The sequence below is a fragment of the Scyliorhinus torazame genome, chromosome 12 (genome assembly GCF_047496885.1).
Source record: "Scyliorhinus torazame isolate Kashiwa2021f chromosome 12, sScyTor2.1, whole genome shotgun sequence".
NCBI lineage: Eukaryota > Metazoa > Chordata > Chondrichthyes > Carcharhiniformes > Scyliorhinidae > Scyliorhinus > Scyliorhinus torazame.
The window spans coordinates 138,297,447-138,320,611 of NC_092718.1; the positions used below are offsets into that span (position 1 = coordinate 138,297,447).

A 23,165-nucleotide genomic window follows, 5' to 3' on the forward strand; every position below is an offset into this window, starting at 1 on the left:
ATCACACACTGAAATTCACATACACATTCACATTCTTGCTCATATTCACACGCTCACATTCACACACACATACACTCACATTCACGCCGCATTAACGATCTCGCTCAGATTCACGCACACATTCACGCACTCGCTCTCATTCACGCAATCGCTCACATTCACGCACTCGCTCACATTCACACACTCTCAGATTCCCACACGCTCTCAGATTCCCACAGGCTCACATTCATACTCGCTCACATTCACACACCAGCTCTCATTCACACACTTGCTCACATTCACGCAGTAGCTAGTGTTCATGCACTCGCTCACATTCACGTACTCGCTCACATTCACGTACTCGCTCACATTCACACACCAGCTCTCATTCACACACCAGCTCTCATTCACACACTTGCTCACATTCACGCAGTAGCTAGTGTTCATGCACTCGCTCACATTCACACGCCTTACATTCACGCACTCGCTTACATTCACGCACTCGCTCACATTCACGCACTCGCTCACATTCGCGCACTCGCTCACATTTACACTCGCTCACATTCGCACACTCGCTCACATTCACACTCGCTCACAGTCACCCACTCGCTCACATTCAAGCACGCGCTCACATTCACGCGCGTTACGTTCACGCACTCGCTTACATTCACGCACTCGTCACATTCACGCACTCGCTCACATTCGCGCACTCGCTCACATTCACGCGCGCTCACATTCGCGCACTCGCTCACTTTCACGCACTCGCTCACATTCTCACTCGTTCACAGTCACCCTCTCGCTCACGTTCACCCACTCGCTCACATTCACGCACTCGCTCACATTCACACTCACTCACATTCACGCACTCGCTCACATTGACACTCGCTCACATTCACGCACTCGCTTACATTCATGCACTCGCTCACATTGACACTCGCTCACACTCACGCACTCGCTCACATTCTCGCACTCGCTTACATTTACACTCGCTCACATTCATGCACTCGCTCAGATTCACACTCACTCACATTCACGCACTCGCTCACATTGACACTCGCATTCACGCACTCGCTCACATTCACGCACTCGCTCACATTCACGCACTCGCTCACATTCACGCACTCGCTCACATTCACGCACTCGCTCACATTCACGCACTCGCTCACATTCACGCACTCGCTCACATTCACGCACTCGCTTACATTCATGGACTCGCTCACATTCACGCACTCGCTTTTATTCATGCACTCGCTCACATTGACACTCGCTCACATTCACGCACTCGCTCACATTCACACTCACTCACATTCACGCACTCGCTCACATTCACGCACTTGCTCACATTGACGCTCGCTCACATTCATGCACTCGCTCACATTGACACTCGCTCACATTCACACTCGCTCACATTGACACTCGCTCACATTCACACTCGCTCACATTCACACTCACTCACATTCACGCACTCGCTCACATTCACGCACTCGCTCACATTCACACTCACTCACATTCACGCACTCGCTCACATTCACGCGCTCGCTCACATTCACGCACTCGCTTACATTCACGCACTCGCTCACATTCACGCACTCGCTTACATTCACGCACTCGCTTACATTCACGCACTCGCTTACATTCACGCACTCGCTCACATTCATGCACTCGCTTACATTCATGCACTCGCTCACATTCATGCACTCGCTCACATTCACGCACTCGCTCACATTCATGCACTCGCTTACATTCATGCACTCGCTCACATTCACACTCGCTTACATTCACACACTCGCTTCCATTCAGGCACTCGCTCACATTCACGCACTCGCTTACATTCATGCACTCGCTCACATTGACACTCGCTCACACTCACGCACTCGCTCACATTCACGCACTCGCTTACATTCATGCACTCGCTCACATTGACACTCGCTCACATTCATGCACTCTCTCACATTCACACTCACTCACATTCACGCACTCGCTCACATTGACACTCGCTCACATTCATGCACTCGCTCACATTCATGCACTCGCTCACATTCATGCACTCGCTCACATTCATGCACTCGCTCACATTCATGCACTCGCTCACATTCACACTCGCTTACATTCACGCACTCGCTCACATTCACGCACTCGCTCACATTCACGCACTCGCTCACATTCATGCACTCGCTTACATTCATGCACTCGCTTACATTCACGCACTCGCTCACATTCACGCACTCGCTCACATTCATGCACTCGCTCACATTCACACTCGCTTCCATTCACGCACTCACTCACATTCACGTACTCGCTTCCATTCACGCACTTGCTCACATTCACGCACTCGCTTACATTCATGCACTCGCTTACATTCATGCACTCGCTCACATTCACACTCGCTCACATTCACACTCGCTCACATTCACGCACTCGCTCACATTCACGCACTCGCTCACATTCACGCACTCGCTCACATTCACGCACTCGCTCACATTCATGCACTCGCTTACATTCATGCACTCGCTCACATTCACACTCGCTTACATTCACGCACACGCTCACATTCACGCACTCGCTCACATTCACGCACTCGCTCACATTCATGCACTCGCTCACATTCATGCACTCGCTTACATTCATGCACTCGCTCACATTCACACTCGCTTCCATTCACGCACTCACTCACATTCACGTACTCGCTTCACGCACTCGCTCACATTCACGCACGCGCTTACATTCACGCACTCGCTCACATTCATGCACTCGCTTACATTCATGCACTCGCTCACATTCACACTCGCTTCCATTCACGCACTCACTCACATTCACGTACTCGCTTCCATTCACGCACTCGCTCACATTCACGCACGCGCTTACATTCATGCACTCGCTCACATTCACACTCGCTCACATTCACACTCGCTCACATTCACACTCACTCACATTCACACTCACTCACATTCACGCACTCTCTCACATTCACGCACTCGCTCACATTCACGCACTCGCTCACATTCACGCACTCGCTCACATTCACGCACTCGCTCACATTCACGCACTCGCTCACATTCACACTCACTCACATTCACGCACTCGCTCACATTCACGCGCTCGCTCACATTCATGCACTCGCCCGTATTCACGCACTCACATTCACACACACGTTCACGCTCTTGCTCAGATTCACACACTCACATGCTCGTATTCACGCACACGCCTGGATTCATATACTCACATTCACACACTCACATTCAAGCTCTCGCTCAGATTCACATCGTCACGTTCACACACTCGCTCACATTCACGCACATGCTCGTATTCAAGCACACATCTCGATTCACAAGCTCACATTCACACACTCGCTGGCATTCGTGCACATGCCTGGATTCACACACTCATATTCACACACTTGCTCGCATTCACGTACATGCCTGAATTCACACTCACATTCACGCTCTCGCACAGATTCACACACACATTCGCACACTCACTATACGCTCTTGCTCAGATTCACACACTCATTCAAACAATCACATTCACACACTCGCTCACATTCACACACATTCACGTTCTCGCTCACATTCACACACAAACATTCACGCTCTCGCTCACATTCACACACACTTTCAAACACTCTCATTCACACACATTCATGCTCTCGCTCAGATTCACACGCTCATATTCACACATGTATTCAAGCTCTTGCTCAGATTCTAACACATTCACACTCTCACTCAAATTCACATTCACACACTCACATTCACACTCACGTTCACGCTGACATTCACACACTCGTTCGCATTCACACACTCACATGAACACACATTCACATTCTCGCTCATATTCACACACACATTTACACACTCACATTTAAGCGCTCGCTCAGTTTCACACACATTCACGCTCACATTCACACACTGACATTTACGCTCTTGCTCAGATTCAGACACTCATTCTCACACTCACTTTCACGCTCACAAATACTCACATTCACGCTCTTGCTCACATTCACACACACATTTACACACTCATTCAGATTCACACACACATTCACACAGATTCACATCCTCACATTCAAGCTCTCGCTCAGATTCACACACATTCACGCTCTCGCTCAGATTCACACACTCACATTCACACACTTACATTCACAGACACACTCCCTCAGATTCACATGTTCATATTCACACACACATTCGCACACGCACTCACTCACATTCACGCACACACACATTCACACACTCATATTCATGTTCTCGGTCAGATTAACACCCTCATTTGCACACACATTCACACAATCGCTCAGATTCACACACTGACACTCACACTCATTCACACAATCACACACTCATATTCACACACTCATTCACACAATCACACACTGAAATTCACATACACATTCACATTCTTGCTCATATTCACACGCTCACATTCACACACACATACACTCACATTCACGCCGCATTAACGATCTCGCTCAGATTCACGCTCACATTCACGCACTCGCTCACATTCACACTCACTTACATTCATGCACTCGCTCACATTCATGCACTCGCTTACATTCATGCACTCGCTCACATTGACACTTGCTCACATTGACACTCGCTCACATTGACACGAGCTCACATTCATGCACTCGCTTACATTCACGTACTCACTCACATTCACGCACTCGCTCACATTCACGCACTCGCTTACATTCATGCACTCGCTTACATTCACGCACTCGCACACATTCACGCACTCGCTCACATTCACACTCGCTCACATTGACACTAGCTCACATTCACGCACTCGCTCACATTCACGCACTCGCTCACATTCACGCACTCGCTTACATTCACGCACTCGCTCACGTTCACGCACTCGCTCACATTCATGCACTCGCTCACATTCACAATCGCTCACATTCACGCACTCGCTCACATTCACGCACTCGCTCACATTCACGCACTCGCTCACATTCATGCACTCGCTTCCATTCATGCACTCGCTCACATTCACACTCGCTTACATTCACGCACTCGCTCACATTCACGCACTCGCTCACATTCACGCACTCGCTCACATTCACGCACTCGCTTACATTCATACACTCGCTCACATTCACACTCGCTTCCATTCACGCACTCGCTCACATTCACGCACGCGCTTACATTCATGCACTCGCTCACATTGACACTCGCTCACACTCACGCACTCGCTCACATTCACGCACTCGCTCACATTCTCGCACTCGCTTACATTGACACTCGCTCACATTCATGCACTCGCTCACATTCACAATCACTCACATTCACGCACTCGCTCACATTGACACTCGCTCACATTCACGCGCTCGCTCACATTCACACTCGCTCACATTCACGCACTCGCTCACATTCACGCACTCGCTTACATTCATGCACTCGCTCACATTCACGCACGCGCTTACATTCATGCACTCGCTCACATTCACACTCACTCACATTCACGCACTCGCTCACATTGACACTCGCTCACATTGACACTCGCTCACTTTCACGCACTCGCTCACATTCACACTCGCTCACATTCACGCACTCGCTCACATTCACGCAATCGCTTACATTCATGCACTCGCTCACATTGACACTCGCTCACATTCATGCACTCGCTCACAATCACACTCACTCACATTCACGCCCTCGCTCACATTGACACTCGCTCACATTCATGCACCCGCTCACATTCACGCACTCGCTGACATTCACGCACTCGCTTACATTCACGCACTCGCTCACATTCACGCACTCGCTCACATTCACGCACTCGCTCACATTGACACTCGCTCACATTCACGCACTCGCTCACATTCACGAAGTCGCTCACATTCACGCACTCACTCACATTCACGCACACGCTCACATTCACGCACTCGCTCACATTCACGCACTCGCTCACATTCAAGCACTCGCTCACATTCACGCATTCGCTTACATTCACGCACTCGTTCACATTCACGCACTCACTTTTATTCATGCACTCGCTCACATTGACACTCGCTCACATTCACGCACTCGCTCACATTCACACTCACTCACATTCACGTACTCGCTCACATTCACACACCAGCTCTCATTCACACACTTGCTCACATTCACGCAGTAGCTAGTGTTCATGCACTCGCTCACATTCACACGCCTTACATTCACGCACTCGCTTACATTCACGCACTCGCTCACATTCACGCACTCGCTCACATTCACGCACTCGCTGACATTCGCGCACTCGCTCACATTTACACTCGCTCACATTCGCACACTCGCTCACATTCACACTCGCTCACAGTGACCCACTCGCTCACATTCAAGCACGCGCTCACATTCACGCGCGTTACATTCACACACTCGCTTACATTCACGCACTCGTCACATTCACGCACTCGCTCACGTTCGCGTACTCGCTCACATTCACGCGCGCTCACATTCGCGCACTCGCTCACGTTCACCCACTCGCTCACATTCACGCACTCGCTCACATTCACGCACTCACTCACATTCACACTCGCTCACATTCACATTCGCTCACATTCACGCACTCGCTCACATTCACACTCACTTACATTCACGCACTCGCTCACATTCACACTCGCTCACATTCACACTCGCTTACATTCATGCACTCGCTCACATTCATGCACTCGCTTACATTCATGCACTCGCTCACATTGACACTTGCTCACATTGACACTCGCTCACATTGACACGAGCTCACATTGACACGAGCTCACATTCATGCACTCGCTTACATTCACGTACTCACTCACATTCACGCACTCGCTCACATTCACGCACTCGCTTACATTCACGCACTCGCTTACATTCACGCACTCGCACACATTCACGCACTCGCTCACATTCACACTCGCTCACATTGACACTAGCTCACATTCACGCACTCGCTCACATTCACGCACTCGCTCACATTCACGCACTCGCTTACATTCACGCACTCGCTCACGTTCACGCACTCGCTCACATTCATGCACTCGCTTACATTCATGCACTCGCTCACATTCACACTCGCTCACATTCACGCACTCGCTCACATTTACGCACTCGCTCACATTCACGCACTCGCTCACATTCATGCACTCGCTTCCATTCATGCACTCGCTCACATTCACACTCGCTTACATTCACGCACTCGCTCACATTCACGCACTCGCTCACATTCACGCACTCGCTCACATTCACGCACTCGCTTACATTCATGCACTCGCTCACATTCACACTCGCTTCCATTCACGCACTCACTCACATTCACGTACTCGCTTCCATTCACGCACTCGCTCACATTCACGCACGCGCTTACATTCATGCACTCGCTCACATTGACACTCGCTCACACTCACGCACTCGCTCACATTCACGCACTCGCTCACATTCTCGCACTCGCTTACATTGACACTCGCTCACATTCATGCACTCGCTCACATTCACAATCACTCACATTCACGCACTCGCTCACATTGACACTCGCTCACATTCACGCGCTCGCTCATATTCACACTCGCTCACATTCACGCACTCGCTCACATTCACGCACTCGCTTACATTCATGCACTCGCTCACATTCACGCACGCGCTTACATTCATGCACTCGCTCACATTCACACTCACTCACATTCACGCACTCGCTCACATTGACACTCGCTCACATTGACACTCGCTCACTTTCACGCACTCGCTCACATTCACACTCGCTCACATTCACGCACTCGCTCACATTCACGCACTCGCTTACATTCATGCACTCGCTCACATTGACACTCGCTCACATTCATGCACTCGCTCACAAGCACACTCACTCACATTCACGCCCTCGCTCACATTGACACTCGCTCACATTCATGCACCCGCTCACATTCACGCACTCGCTCACATTCACGCACTCGCTTACATTCACGCACTCGCTCACATTCACGCACTCGCTCACATTGACACTCGCTCACATTCACGCACTCGCTCACATTCACGAACTCGCTCACATTCACGCACTCACTCACATTCACGCACACGCTCACATTCACGCACTCGCTCACATTCACGCACTCGCTCACATTCAAGCACTCGCTCACATTCACGCATTCGCTTACATTCACGCACTCGCTCACATTCACGCACTCACTTTTATTCATGCACTCGCTCACATTGACACTCGCTCACATTCACGCACTCGCTCACATTCACACTCACTCACATTCACGCCATCGCTCACATTCACGCACTCGCTCACATTGACACTCGCTCACATTCACGCACTCGCTCACATTGACACTCGCTCACATTGACACTCGCTCATATTGACACTCACTCACATTCACACTCACATTCACGCACTCGCTCACATTCACGCTCACTCACATTCACGCACTCGCTCACATTCACGCACTCGCTCACATTCACGCGCTCGCTCACATTCACGCACTCGCTTACATTCACGCACTCGCTCACATTCACGCACTCGCTTACATTCACGCACTCGCTCACATTCACGCACTCGCTTACATTCATGCACTCGCTCACATTGACACTCGCTCGCATTCACGCACTCGCTCACATTCGCGCACTCGCTCACATTCTCGCACTTGCTTACATTGACACTCGCTCACATTCATGCACTCGCTCACATTCACACTCACTCACATTCACGCACTCGCTCACATTGACACTCGATCACATTCACGCACTCGCTTACATTCATGCACTCGCTCACATTCACGCACTCGCTCACATTCACGCACTCGCTCACATTCAAGCACTCGCTCACATTCACGCACTCGCTTACATTCATGCACTCGCTCACATTCACGCACTCGCTTTTATTCATGCACTCGCTCACATTGACACTCGCTCACATTCACGCACTCGCTCACATTCACACTCACTCACATTCACGCACTCGCTCACATTCACGCACTTGCTCACATTGACACTCGCTCACATTCATGCACTCGCTCACATTGACACTCGCTCACATTCACACTCGCTCACATTCACACTCACTCACATTCACACTCACTCACATTCACGCACTCGCTCACATTCACGCACTCGCTCACATTCACACTCACTCACATTCACGCACTCGCTCACATTCACGCGCTCGCTCACATTCACGCACTCGCTTACATTCACACACTCGCTCACATTCACGCACTCGCTTACATTCACGCACTCGCTTACATTCACGCACTCGCTTACATTCACGCACTCGCTCACATTCATGCACTCGCTCACATTCATGCACTCGCTCACATTCATGCACTCGCTCACATTCACGCACTCGCTCACATTCATGCACTCGCTTACATTCATGCACTCGCTCACATTCACACTCGCTTACATTCACACACTCGCTTCCATTCACGCACTCGCTCACATTCACGCACTCGCTTACATTCATGCACTCGCTCACATTGATACTCGCTCACACTCACGCACTCGCTCACATTCACGCACTCGCTTACATTCATGCACTCGCTCACATTGACACTCGCTCACATTCATGCACTCTCTCACATTCACACTCACTCACATTCACGCACTCGCTCACATTGACACTCGCTCACATTCATGCACTCGCTCACATTCATGCACTCGCTCACATTCACACTCGCTCACATTCATGCACTCGCTCACATCCATGCACTCGCTCACATTCACGCACTCGCTCACATTCACACTCGCTCACATTCACGCACTCACTCACATTCACGCATTCGCTCACATTCACACTCGCTCACATTCACGCACTCGCTCACATTCACGCACTCGCTCACATTCATGCACTCGCTTACATTCATGCACTCGCTCACATTGACACTCGATCACATTCTCGCACTCGCTCACATTCACGCTCACTCACATTCACTCACTCACTCACATTCACGCACTCGCTCACATTCACGCACTCGCTCACATTCACGCACTCGCTTACATTCATGCACTCGCTCACATTCACGCACTCGCTTTTATTAATGCACTCGCTCACATTGACACTCGCTCACATTCACGCACTCGCTCACATTCACACTCACTCACATTCACGCACTCGCTCACAGTCACGCACTCGCTCACATTGACACTCGCTCACATTGACACTCGCTCACATTCACGCACTCGCTCACATTGACACTCGCTCACATTCACGCACTCGCTCACATTCACACTCACTCACATTCACGCACTCGCTCACATTCATGCACTCGCTCACAGCCACGCACTCGCTCACATTCATGCACTCGCTCACATTCACACTCGATCACATTCACGCACTCGCTCACAGTCACGCACTCGCTCACATTGACACTCGCTCACATTGACACTCGCTCACATTCACGCACTCGCTCACATTGACACTCGCTCACATTCATGCACTCGCTTACATTCATGCACTCGCTCACATTCACACTCGCTTACATTCACACACTCGCTTCCATTCACGCACTCGCTCACATTCACGCACTCGCTTACATTCATGCACTCGCTCACATTGACACTCGCTCACACTCACGCACTCGCTCACATTCACGCACTCGCTTACATTCATGCACTCGCTCACATTGACACTCGCTCACATTCATGCACTCGCTCACATTCACACTCACTCACATTCACGCACTCGCTCACATTGACACTCGCTCACATTCATGCACTCGCTCACATTCATGCACTCGCTCACATTCACACTCGCTCACATTCATGCACTCGCTCACATTCACGCATTCGCTCACATTCACACTCGCTTCCATTCACGCACTCACTCACATTCACGTACTCGCTTCCATTCACGCACTCGCTCACATTCACGCACGCGCTTACATTCATGCACTCGCTCACATTGACACTCGCTCACACTCACGCACTCGCTCACATTCACGCACTCGCTCACATTCTCGCACTCGCTTACATTGACACTCGCTCACATTCATGCACTCGCTCACATTCACAATCACTCACATTCACGCACTCACTCACATTCACGCATTCGCTCACATTCACACTCGCTCACATTCACGCACTCGCTCACATTCACGCACTCGCTCACATTCATGCACTCGCTTACATTCATGCACTCGCTCACATTGACACTCGCTCACATTCTCGCACTCGCTCACATTCACGCTCACTCACATTCACGCACTCACTCACATTCACGCACTCGCTCACATTCACGCACTCGCTCATATTCACGCACTCGCTCACATTCACGCACTCGCTTACATTCATGCACTCGCTCACATTGACACTCGCTCACATTCATGCACTCTCTCACATTCACACTCACTCACATTCACGCACTCGCTCACATTGACACTCGCTCACATTCATGCACTCGCTCACATTCATGCACTCGCTCACATTCACACTCGCTCACATTCATGCACTCGCTCACATCCATGCACTCGCTCACATTCACGCACTCGCTCACATTCACACTCGCTCACATTCACGCACTCACTCACATTCACGCATTCGCTCACATTCACACTCGCTCACATTCACGCACTCGCTCACATTCACGCACTCGCTCACATTCATGCACTCGCTTACATTCATGCACTCGCTCACATTGACACTCGCTCACATTCTCGCACTCGCTCACATTCACGCTCACTCACATTCACTCACTCACTCACATTCACGCACTCGCTCACATTCACGCACTCGCTCACATTCACGCACTCGCTTACATTCATGCACTCGCTCACATTCACGCACTCGCTTTTATTAATGCACTCGCTCACATTGACACTCGCTCACATTCACGCACTCGCTCACATTCACACTCACTCACATTCACGCACTCGCTCACAGTCACGCACTCGCTCACATTGACACTCGCTCACATTGACACTCGCTCACATTCACGCACTCGCTCACATTGACACTCGCTCACATTCACGCACTCGCTCACATTCACACTCACTCACATTCACGCACTCGCTCACATTCATGCACTCGCTCACAGCCACGCACTCGCTCACATTCATGCACTCGCTCACATTCACACTCGATCACATTCACGCACTCGCTCACAGTCACGCACTCGCTCACATTGACACTCGCTCACATTGACACTCGCTCACATTCACGCACTCGCTCACATTGACACTCGCTCACATTCATGCACTCGCTTACATTCATGCACTCGCTCACATTCACACTCGCTTACATTCACACACTCGCTTCCATTCACGCACTCGCTCACATTCACGCACTCGCTTACATTCATGCACTCGCTCACATTGACACTCGCTCACACTCACGCACTCGCTCACATTCACGCACTCGCTTACATTCATGCACTCGCTCACATTGACACTCGCTCACATTCATGCACTCGCTCACATTCACACTCACTCACATTCACGCACTCGCTCACATTGACACTCGCTCACATTCATGCACTCGCTCACATTCATGCACTCGCTCACATTCACACTCGCTCACATTCATGCACTCGCTCACATTCACGCATTCGCTCACATTCACACTCGCTTCCATTCACGCACTCACTCACATTCACGTACTCGCTTCCATTCACGCACTCGCTCACATTCACGCACGCGCTTACATTCATGCACTCGCTCACATTGACACTCGCTCACACTCACGCACTCGCTCACATTCACGCACTCGCTCACATTCTCGCACTCGCTTACATTGACACTCGCTCACATTCATGCACTCGCTCACATTCACAATCACTCACATTCACGCACTCACTCACATTCACGCATTCGCTCACATTCACACTCGCTCACATTCACGCACTCGCTCACATTCACGCACTCGCTCACATTCATGCACTCGCTTACATTCATGCACTCGCTCACATTGACACTCGCTCACATTCTCGCACTCGCTCACATTCACGCTCACTCACATTCACGCACTCACTCACATTCACGCACTCGCTCACATTCACGCACTCGCTCATATTCACGCACTCGCTCACATTCACGCACTCGCTTACGTTCATGCACTCGCTCACATTCACGCACTCGCTTTTATTAATGCACTCGCTCACATTGACACTCGCTCACATTCACGCACTCGCTCACATTCACACTCACTCACATTCACGCACTCGCTCACAGTCACGCACTCGCTCACATTGACACTCGCTCACATTGACACTCGCTCACATTCACGCACTCGCTCACATTCATGCACTCGCTTACATTCATGCACTCGCTCACATTCACACTCGCTCACATTCACGCACTCGCTCACATTCACGCACTCGCTCACATTTACGCACTCGCTCTCATTCACGCACTCGCTCACATTCATGCACTCGCTTCCATTCATGCACTCGCTCACATTCACACTCGCTTACATTCACGCACTCGCTCACATTCACACACTCGCTCACATTCACGCACTCGCTCACATTCACGCACTCGCTTACATTCATGCACTCGCTCACATTCACACTCGCTTCCATTCACGCACTCACTCACATTCACGTACTCGCTTCCATTCACGCACTCGCTCACATTCACGCACGCGCTTACATTCATGCACTCGCTCACATTGACACTCGCTCACACTCACGCACTCGCTCACATTCACGCACTCGCTCACATTCTCGCACTCGCTTACATTGACACTCGCTCACATTCATGCACTCGCTCACATTCACAATCACTCACATTCACGCACTCGCTCACATTGACACTCGCTCACATTCACGCGCTCGCTCATATTCACACTCGCTCACATTCACGCACTCGCTCACATTCACGCACTCGCTTACATTCATGCACTCGCTCACATTCACGCACGCGCTTACATTCATGCACTCGCTCACAATCACACTCACTCACATTCACGCCCTCGCTCACATTGACACTCGCTCACATTCATGCACCCGCTCACATTCACGCACTCGCTCACATTCACGCACTCGCTTACATTCACGCACTCGCTCACATTCACGCACTCGCTCACATTCACGCACTCGCTCACATTGACACTCGCTCACATTCACGCACTCGCTCACATTCACGAACTCGCTCACATTCACGCACTCACTCACATTCACGCACACGCTCACATTCACGCACTCGCTCACATTCACGCACTCGCTCACATTCAAGCACTCGCTCACATTCACGCATTCGCTTACATTCACGCACTCGCTCACATTCACGCACTCACTTTTATTCATGCACTCGCTCACATTGACACTCGCTCACATTCACGCACTCGCTCACATTCACACTCACTCACATTCACGCCATCGCTCACATTCACGCACTCGCTCACATTGACACTCGCTCACATTCACGCACTCGCTCACATTGACACTCGCTCACATTGACACTCGCTCACATTGACACTCACTCACATTCACACTCACATTCACGCACTCGCTCACATTCACGCTCACTCACATTCACGCACTCGCTCACATTCACGCACTCGCTCACATTCACGCGCTCGCTCACATTCACACACTCGCTTACATTCACGCACTCGCTCACATTCACACACTCGCTTACATTCACGCACTCGCTCACATTCACGCACTCGCTTACATTCACGCACTCGCTCACATTCACGCACTCGCTCACATTCGCGCACTCGCTCACATTCTCGCACTTGCTTACATTGACACTCGCTCACATTCATGCACTCGCTCACATTCACACTCACTCACATTCACGCACTCGCTCACATTGACACTCGCTCACATTCACGCACTCGCTTACATTCATGCACTCGCTCACATTGACACTCGCTCACACTCACGCACTCGCTCACATTCACGCACTCGCTCACATTCTCGCACTCGCTTACATTTACACTCGCTCACATTCATGCACTCGCTCACATTCACACACTCGCTCACATTGACACTCGCTCACATTCACGCACTCGCTCACATTCACACTCGCTCACATTCACGCACTCGCTCACATTCACGCACTAGCTCACATTCACGCACTCGCTCACATTCACGCACTCGCTCACATTCAAGCACTCGCTCACATTCACGCACTCGCTTACATTCATGCACTCGCTCACATTCACGCACTCGCTTTTATTCATGCACTCGCTCACATTGACACTCGCTCACATTCACGCACTCGCTCACATTCACACTCACTCACATTCACGCACTCGCTCACATTCACGCACTTGCTCACATTGACACTCGCTCACATTCATGCACTCGCTCACATTGACACTCGCTCACATTCACACTCGCTCACATTCACACTCACTCACATTCACACTCACTCACATTCACGCACTCGCTCACATTCACGCACTCGCTCACATTCACACTCACTCACATTCACGCACTCGCTCACATTCACGCGCTCGCTCACATTCACGCACTCGCTTACATTCACACACTCGCTCACATTCACGCACTCGCTTACATTCACGCACTCGCTTACATTCACGCACTCGCTTACATTCACGCACTCGCTCACATTCATGCACTCGCTCACATTCATGCACTCGCTCACATTCACGCACTCGCTCACATTCATGCACTCGCTTACATTCATGCACTCGCTCACATTCACACTCGCTTACATTCACACACTCGCTTCCATTCACGCACTCGCTCACATTCACGCACTCGCTTACATTCATGCACTCGCTCACATTGATACTCGCTCACACTCACGCACTCGCTCACATTCACGCACTCGCTTACATTCATGCACTCGCTCACATTGACACTCGCTCACATTCATGCACTCTCTCACATTCACACTCACTCACATTCACGCACTCGCTCACATTGACACTCGCTCACATTCATGCACTCGCTCACATTCATGCACTCGCTCACATTCACACTCGCTCACATTCATGCACTCGCTCACATCCATGCACTCGCTCACATTCACGCACTCGCTCACATTCACACTCGCTCACATTCACGCATTCGCTCACATTCACACTCGCTCACATTCACGCACTCGCTCACATTCACGCACTCGCTCACATTCATGCACTCGCTTACATTCATGCACTCGCTCACATTGACACTCGCTCACATTCTCGCACTCGCTCACATTCACGCTCACTCACATTCACTCACTCACTCAAATTCACGCACTCGCTCACATTCACGCACTCGCTCACATTCACGCACTCGCTTACATTCATGCACTCGCTCACATTCACGCACTCGCTTTTATTAATGCACTCGCTCACATTGACACTCGCTCACATTGACACTCGCTCACATTCACGCACTCGCTCACATTCACACTCACTCACATTCACGCACTCGCTCACAGTCACGCACTCGCTCACATTGACACTCGCTCACATTGACACTCGCTCACATTCACGCACTCGCTCACATTGACACTCGCTCACATTCACGCACTCGCTCACATTCACACTCACTCACATTCACGCACTCGCTCACATTCATGCACTCGCTCACAGCCACGCACTCGCTCACATTCATGCACTCGCTCACATTCACACTCGATCACATTCACGCACTCGCTCACAGTCACGCACTCGCTCACATTGACACTCGCTCACATTGACACTCGCTCACATTCACGCACTCGCTCACATTGACACTCGCTCACATTCATGCACTCGCTTACATTCATGCACTCGCTCACATTCACACTCGCTTACATTCACACACTCGCTTCCATTCACGCACTCGCTCACATTCACGCACTCGCTTACATTCATGCACTCGCTCACATTGACACTCGCTCACACTCACGCACTCGCTCACATTCACGCACTCGCTTACATTCATGCACTCGCTCACATTGACACTCGCTCACATTCATGCACTCGCTCACATTCACACTCACTCACATTCACGCACTCGCTCACATTGACACTCGCTCACATTGACACTCGCTCACATTCATGCACTCGCTCACATTCATGCACTCGCTCACATTCACACTCGCTCACATTCATGCACTCGCTCACATCCATGCACTCGCTCACATTCACGCACTCGCTCACATTCACACTCGCTCACATTCACGCACTCACTCACATTCACGCATTCGCTCACATTCACACTCGCTCACATTCACGCACTCGCTCACATTCACGCACTCGCTCACATTCATGCACTCGCTTACATTCATGCACTCGCTCACATTGACACTCGCTCACATTCTCGCACTCGCTCACATTCACGCTCACTCACATTCACGCACTCACTCACATTCACGCACTCGCTCACATTCACGCACTCGCTCATATTCACGCACTCGCTCACATTCACGCACTCGCTTACGTTCATGCACTCGCTCACATTCACGCACTCGCTTTTATTAATGCACTCGCTCACATTGACACTCGTTCACATTCACGCACTCGCTCACATTCACACTCACTCACATTCACGCACTCGCTCACAGTCACGCACTCGCTCACATTGACACTCGCTCACATTGACACTCGCTCACATTCACGCACTCGCTCACATTCACACTCACTCACATTCACGCACTCGCTCACATTCATGCACTCGCTCACATTCATGCACTCGCTCACATTCACGCACTCGCTCACATTCATGCACTCGCTCACATTCACGCACTCGCTCACAGTCACGCACTCGCTCACATTGACACTCGCTCACATTCACGCGCTCGCTCACATTGACACTCGCTCACATTCACGCACTCGCTCACATTCACACTCACTCACATTCACGCACTCGCTCACATTCATGCACTCGCTCACATTCACGCACTCGCTCACATTCACGCACTCGCTCACATTCATGCACTCGCTCACATTCACACTCGCTCACATACACGCACTCGCTCACATTCACGCACTCGCTCACATTCACACTCGCTCACATACACGCACTCGCTCACATTCATGCACTCGCTCACATTCATGCACTCGCTCACATTCACACTCGCTCACATTCACACTCGCTCACATACACGCACTCGCTCACATTCACGCACTCGCTCACATTCAGGCACTCGCTCACATTCACGCACTCGCTCACATTCACGCACTCGCTTACATTCATGCACTCGCTTACATTCATGCACTCGCTTACATTCAGGCACTCGCTCACATTCACGCATGCGCTTACATTCATGCACTCGCTCACACTCACGCACTAGCTCACATTCACGCACTCGCTCACATTCTCGCACTCGCTTACATTGACACTCGCTCACATTCATGCACTCGCTCACATTCACACTCACTCACATTCACGCACTCGCTCACATTGACACTCGCTCACATTCACGCACTCGCTCACATTCACACTCGCTCACATTCACGCACTCGCTCACATTCACGCACTCGCTTACATTCATGCACTCGCTCACATTGACACTCGCTCACATTCATGCACTTGCTCACAATCACACTCACTCACATTCACGCACTCGCTCACATTGACACTCGCTCACATTCATGCACTCGCTCACATTCATGCACTCGCTCACATTCACACTCGCTCACATTCATGCACTCGCTCACATTCATGCACTCGCTCACATTCATGCACTCGCTCACATTCACACTCGCTCACATTCACGCATTCGCTCACATTCACGCACTCGCTCACATTCACGCACTCGCTCACATTCACGCACTCGCTTACATTCATGCACTCGCTCACATTGACACTCGCTCACATTCACGCACTCGCTCACATTCACGCACTCGCTCACATTCACGCACTCGCTCACATTCACGCACTCGCTCACATTCACGCACTCGCTCACATTCACGCACTCGCTCACATTCAAGCACTCGCTCACATTCACGCACTCGCTTACATTCATGCACTCGCTCACATTCTCGCACTCGCTTTTATTCATGCACTCGCTCACATTGACACTCGCTCACATTCACGCACTCGCTCACATTCACACTCACTCACATTCACGCCATCGCTCACATTCACGCACTCGCTCACATTGACACTCGCTCACATTGACACTCGCTCACATTCATGCACTCGCTCACATTGACACTCGCTCACATTGACACTCGCTCACATTCACACTCGCTCACATTCACACTCACTCACATTCACACTCACTCACATTCACGCACTCGCTCACATTCACGCACTTGCTCACATTCATGCACTCGCTCACATTCACACTCGCTCACATTCACGCATTCGCTCACATTCACACTCGCTCACATTCACGCACTCGCTCACATTCACGCACTCGCTTACATTCATGCACTCGCTCACATTGACACTCGCTCACATTCATGCACTCGCTCACATTCACGCACTCGCTCACATTCACGCACTCGCTCACATTCACGCACTCGCTCACATTCACGCACTCGCTCACATTCACGCACTCGCTCACATTCACGCACTCGCTCACATTCACGCACTCGCTCACATTCACGCACTCGCTCACATTCACGCACTCGCTCACATTCACGCACTCGCTCACATTCACGCACTCGCTCACATTCACGCACTCGCTTTTATTCATGCACTCGCTCACATTGACACTCGCTCACATTCACGCACTCGCTCACATTCACACTCACTCACATTCACGCACTCGCTCACATTGACACTCGCTCACATTCATGCACTCGCTCACATTGACACTCGCTCACATTGACACTTGCTCACATTGACACTCGCTCACATTGACACTCACTCACATTGACACTCACTCACATTCACGCACTCACTCACATTCACGCACTCGCTCACATTCACACTCACTCACATTCACGCACTCGCTCAAATTCACGCGCTCGCTCACATTCACGCACTCGCTTACATTAGAACATAGAACATAGAACAATACAGCGCAGTACAGGCCCTTCGGCCCACGATGTTGCACCGAAACAAAAGCCATCTAACCTACACTATGCCATTATCATCCATATGTTTATCCAATAAACTTTTAAATGCCCTCAATGTTGGCGAGTTCACTACTGTAGCAGGTAGGGCATTCCACGGCCTCACTACTCTTTGCGTAAAGAACCTACCTCTGACCTCTGTCCTATATCTATTACCCCTCAGTTTAAAGTTATGTCCCCTCGTGCCAGCCATATCCATCCGCGGGAGAAGGCTCTCACTGTCCACCCTATCCAACCCCCTGATCATTTTGTATGCCTCTATTAAGTCTCCTCTTAATCTTCTTCTCTCCAACGAAAACAACCTCAAGTCCATCAGCCTTTCCTCATAAGATTTTCCCTCCATACCAGGCAACATCCTGGTAAATCTCCTCTGCACCTGCTCCAAAGCCTCCACGTCCTTCCTATAATGCGGTGACCAGAACTGTACGCAATACTCCAAATGCGGCCGTACCAGAGTTCTGTACAGCTGCAACATGACCTCCCGACTCCGGAACTCAATCCCTCTACCAATAAAGGCCAACACTCCATAGGCCTTCTTCACAACCCTATCAACCTGGGTGGCAACTTTCAGGGATCTATGTACATGGACACCTAGATCCCTCTGCTCATCCACACTTTCAAGAACTTTACCATTAGCCAAATATTCCGCATTCCTGTTATTCCTTCCAAAGTGAATCACCTCACACTTCTCTACATTAAACTCCATTTGCCACCTCTCAGCCCAGCTCTGCAGCTTATCTATATCCCTCTGTAACCTGCTACATCCTTCCACACTATCGACAACACCACCGACTTTAGTATCGTCTGCAAATTTACTCACCCACCCTTCTGCGCCTTCCTCGAGGTCATTGATAAAAATGACAAACAGCAACGGCCCCAGAACAGATCCTTGTGGTACTCCACTTGTGACTGTACTCCATTCTGAACATTTCCCATCAACCACCACCCTCTGTCTTCTTTCAGCTAGCCAATTTCTGATCCACATCTCTAAATCACCCTCAATCCCCAGCCTCCGTATTTTTTGCAATAGCCTACCGTGGGGAACCTTATCAAACGCTTTGCTGAAATCCATATACACCACATCAACTGCTCTACCCTCGTCTACCTGTTCAGTCACCTTCTCAAAGAACTCAATAAGGTTTGTGAGGCATGACCTACCCTTCACAAAGCCATGCTGACTATCCCTGATCATATTATTCCTATCTGGAGGATTATAAATCTTGTCTCTTATAATCCCCTCCAAGACTTTACCCACTACAGACGTGAGGCTCACCGGTCTATAGTTGCCGGGGTTGTCTCTGCTCCCCTTTTTGAACAAAGGGACCACATTTGCTGTCCTCCAGTCCTCTGGCACTATTCCTGTAGCCAATGATGACATAAAAATCAAAGCCAAAGGTCCAGCAATCTCTTCCCTGGCCTCCCAGAGAATCCTAGGATAAATCCCATCAGGTCCCGGGAACTTATCTATTTTCAGCCTGTCCAGAATTGCCAACACCTCTTCCCTACGTACCTCAGTGCCATCTATTCTATTCGCCTGGGGCTCAGCATTCTCCTCCACAACATTATCTTTTTCCTGAGTGAATACTGACGAAAAATATTCATTTAGTATCTCACCTATCTCTTCAGACTCCACACACAATTTCCCATCCCTGTCCTTGACTGGTCCTACTCTTTCCCTAGTCATTCGCTTATTCCTGACATACCTATAGAAAGCTTTTGGGTTTTCCTTGATCCTTCCTGCCAAATACTTCTCATGTCCCCTCCTTGCTCGTCTTAGCTCTCTCTTTAGATCCTTCCTCGCTACCTTGTAACTATCCATCGCCCCAACCGAAACTTCACACTTCATCTTCACATAGGCCTCCTCTTAACAAGAGATTCCACTTCCTTGGTAAACCACGGTTCCCTCGCTCGACGCCTTCCTCCCTGTCTGACCGGTACATACTTATCAAGAACACGCAGTAGCTGGTCCTTGAACAAGCCCCACTTATCCAGTGTGCCCAACACTTGCAGCCTACTTCTCCACCTTATCCCCCCCAAGTCACGTCTAATGGCATCATAATTGCCCTTCCCCCAGCTATAACTCTTGCCCTGCGGTGTATACTTATCCCTTTCCATCATTAACGTAAACGTCACCGAATTGTGGTCACTGTCCCCAAAGTGCTCTCCTACCTCCAAATCCAACTGGCCTCGCCTCTTGTTGGCCTGTCAACATATTGTTTCAGGAAACCCTCCTGCACACACTGTACAAAAAACGACCCATCTATTGTACTCGAACTATATCTTTTCCAGTCAATATTTGGAATGTTAAAGTCTCCCATAATAACTACATACACTGAGCAGATGCGCATACACTTACTTTCATACTTTTAATCTTTGGCTTTCACATGCATTTTCATGCACATTTACACCTGCACACTTGTAGATACACACATTCACACGTAAACCTAGAACATAGAACATACAGTGCAGAAGGAGGCCATTCGGCCCATCGAGCCTGCACCGACCCACTCAAGCCCTCACTTCCACCCTATCCCCGTAACCCAACAACTCCTCCTAACCTTTTTGGTCACTAAGGGCAATTTATCATGGCCAATCCACCTAACCTGCACGTCTTTGGACTGTGGGGGGAAACCGGAGCACCCGGAGGAAACCCACGCAGACGGGAGAACGTGCAGATTCTGCATAGACAGTGACCCTGGCGCTGTGAAGCCACAGTGCTACCCACTTGTGCTGCAGTGCTGCCCTTAATTTGTAGCACTTGTAGTCTCACGCACACACTCATTCGCATTCACATGACCCCAGGCAGGTCTCCTTTCCTCTGTGACCCCTGGCCATTTACTGCCTTCCCCTTTGGCACTCCCTCATGCTTCCACCTCCCCACCCCTCACATGCGCATTTGCTGAAGGTAGAGGAGTCCCGTGGTCCAATCATCGCCTTTGTTTTCCTCAGAGGTGCAAATGGTGCACAAACTGCCCGGAGGGAGCCTGTATCAGCACGAATGCCAGCTGCACCAAGGAGAACGACTGCCGCATTAACCAACGGGAGATCTTCGTGGCCAGTAACTGCTCCGAAATATCATGTGAAGCCTCCGACTGCAACAAATGTACTGCTTCTGGGAAGTGTATGTGGACCCGACAGTTTAAACGCACAGGTAAGAGCCATTGGGAGAAAATGCTGCAAGTACACAGCTCATCTGGCATCAGCAATTTCTGTCTCCACTGACCTTCAGAAACAACAACTCTGTTTCCCTCCACACACAAACTACCAGACCTCTTTGTATTTCAGATTGCCAGTGCCTGCAGTATATTGCTTTTGTTG

General features: G+C 50.4%; 1 protein-coding gene across 2 annotated transcripts in view; it reads left to right on the top strand.

Moving 5' to 3' along the window:
- The window catches only part of megf8 (multiple EGF-like-domains 8), a 584,430-nt gene that overhangs the window by 462,121 nt on the left and 99,144 nt on the right, over nt 1-23,165 (top strand). For both annotated transcript variants that reach the window (XM_072469091.1, XM_072469092.1), the window contains one exon: nt 22,797-22,998. In XM_072469091.1, coding sequence (XP_072325192.1) covers nt 22,797-22,998 — 202 coding nt within the window. The remainder of the gene's footprint in view (nt 1-22,796; nt 22,999-23,165) is intronic.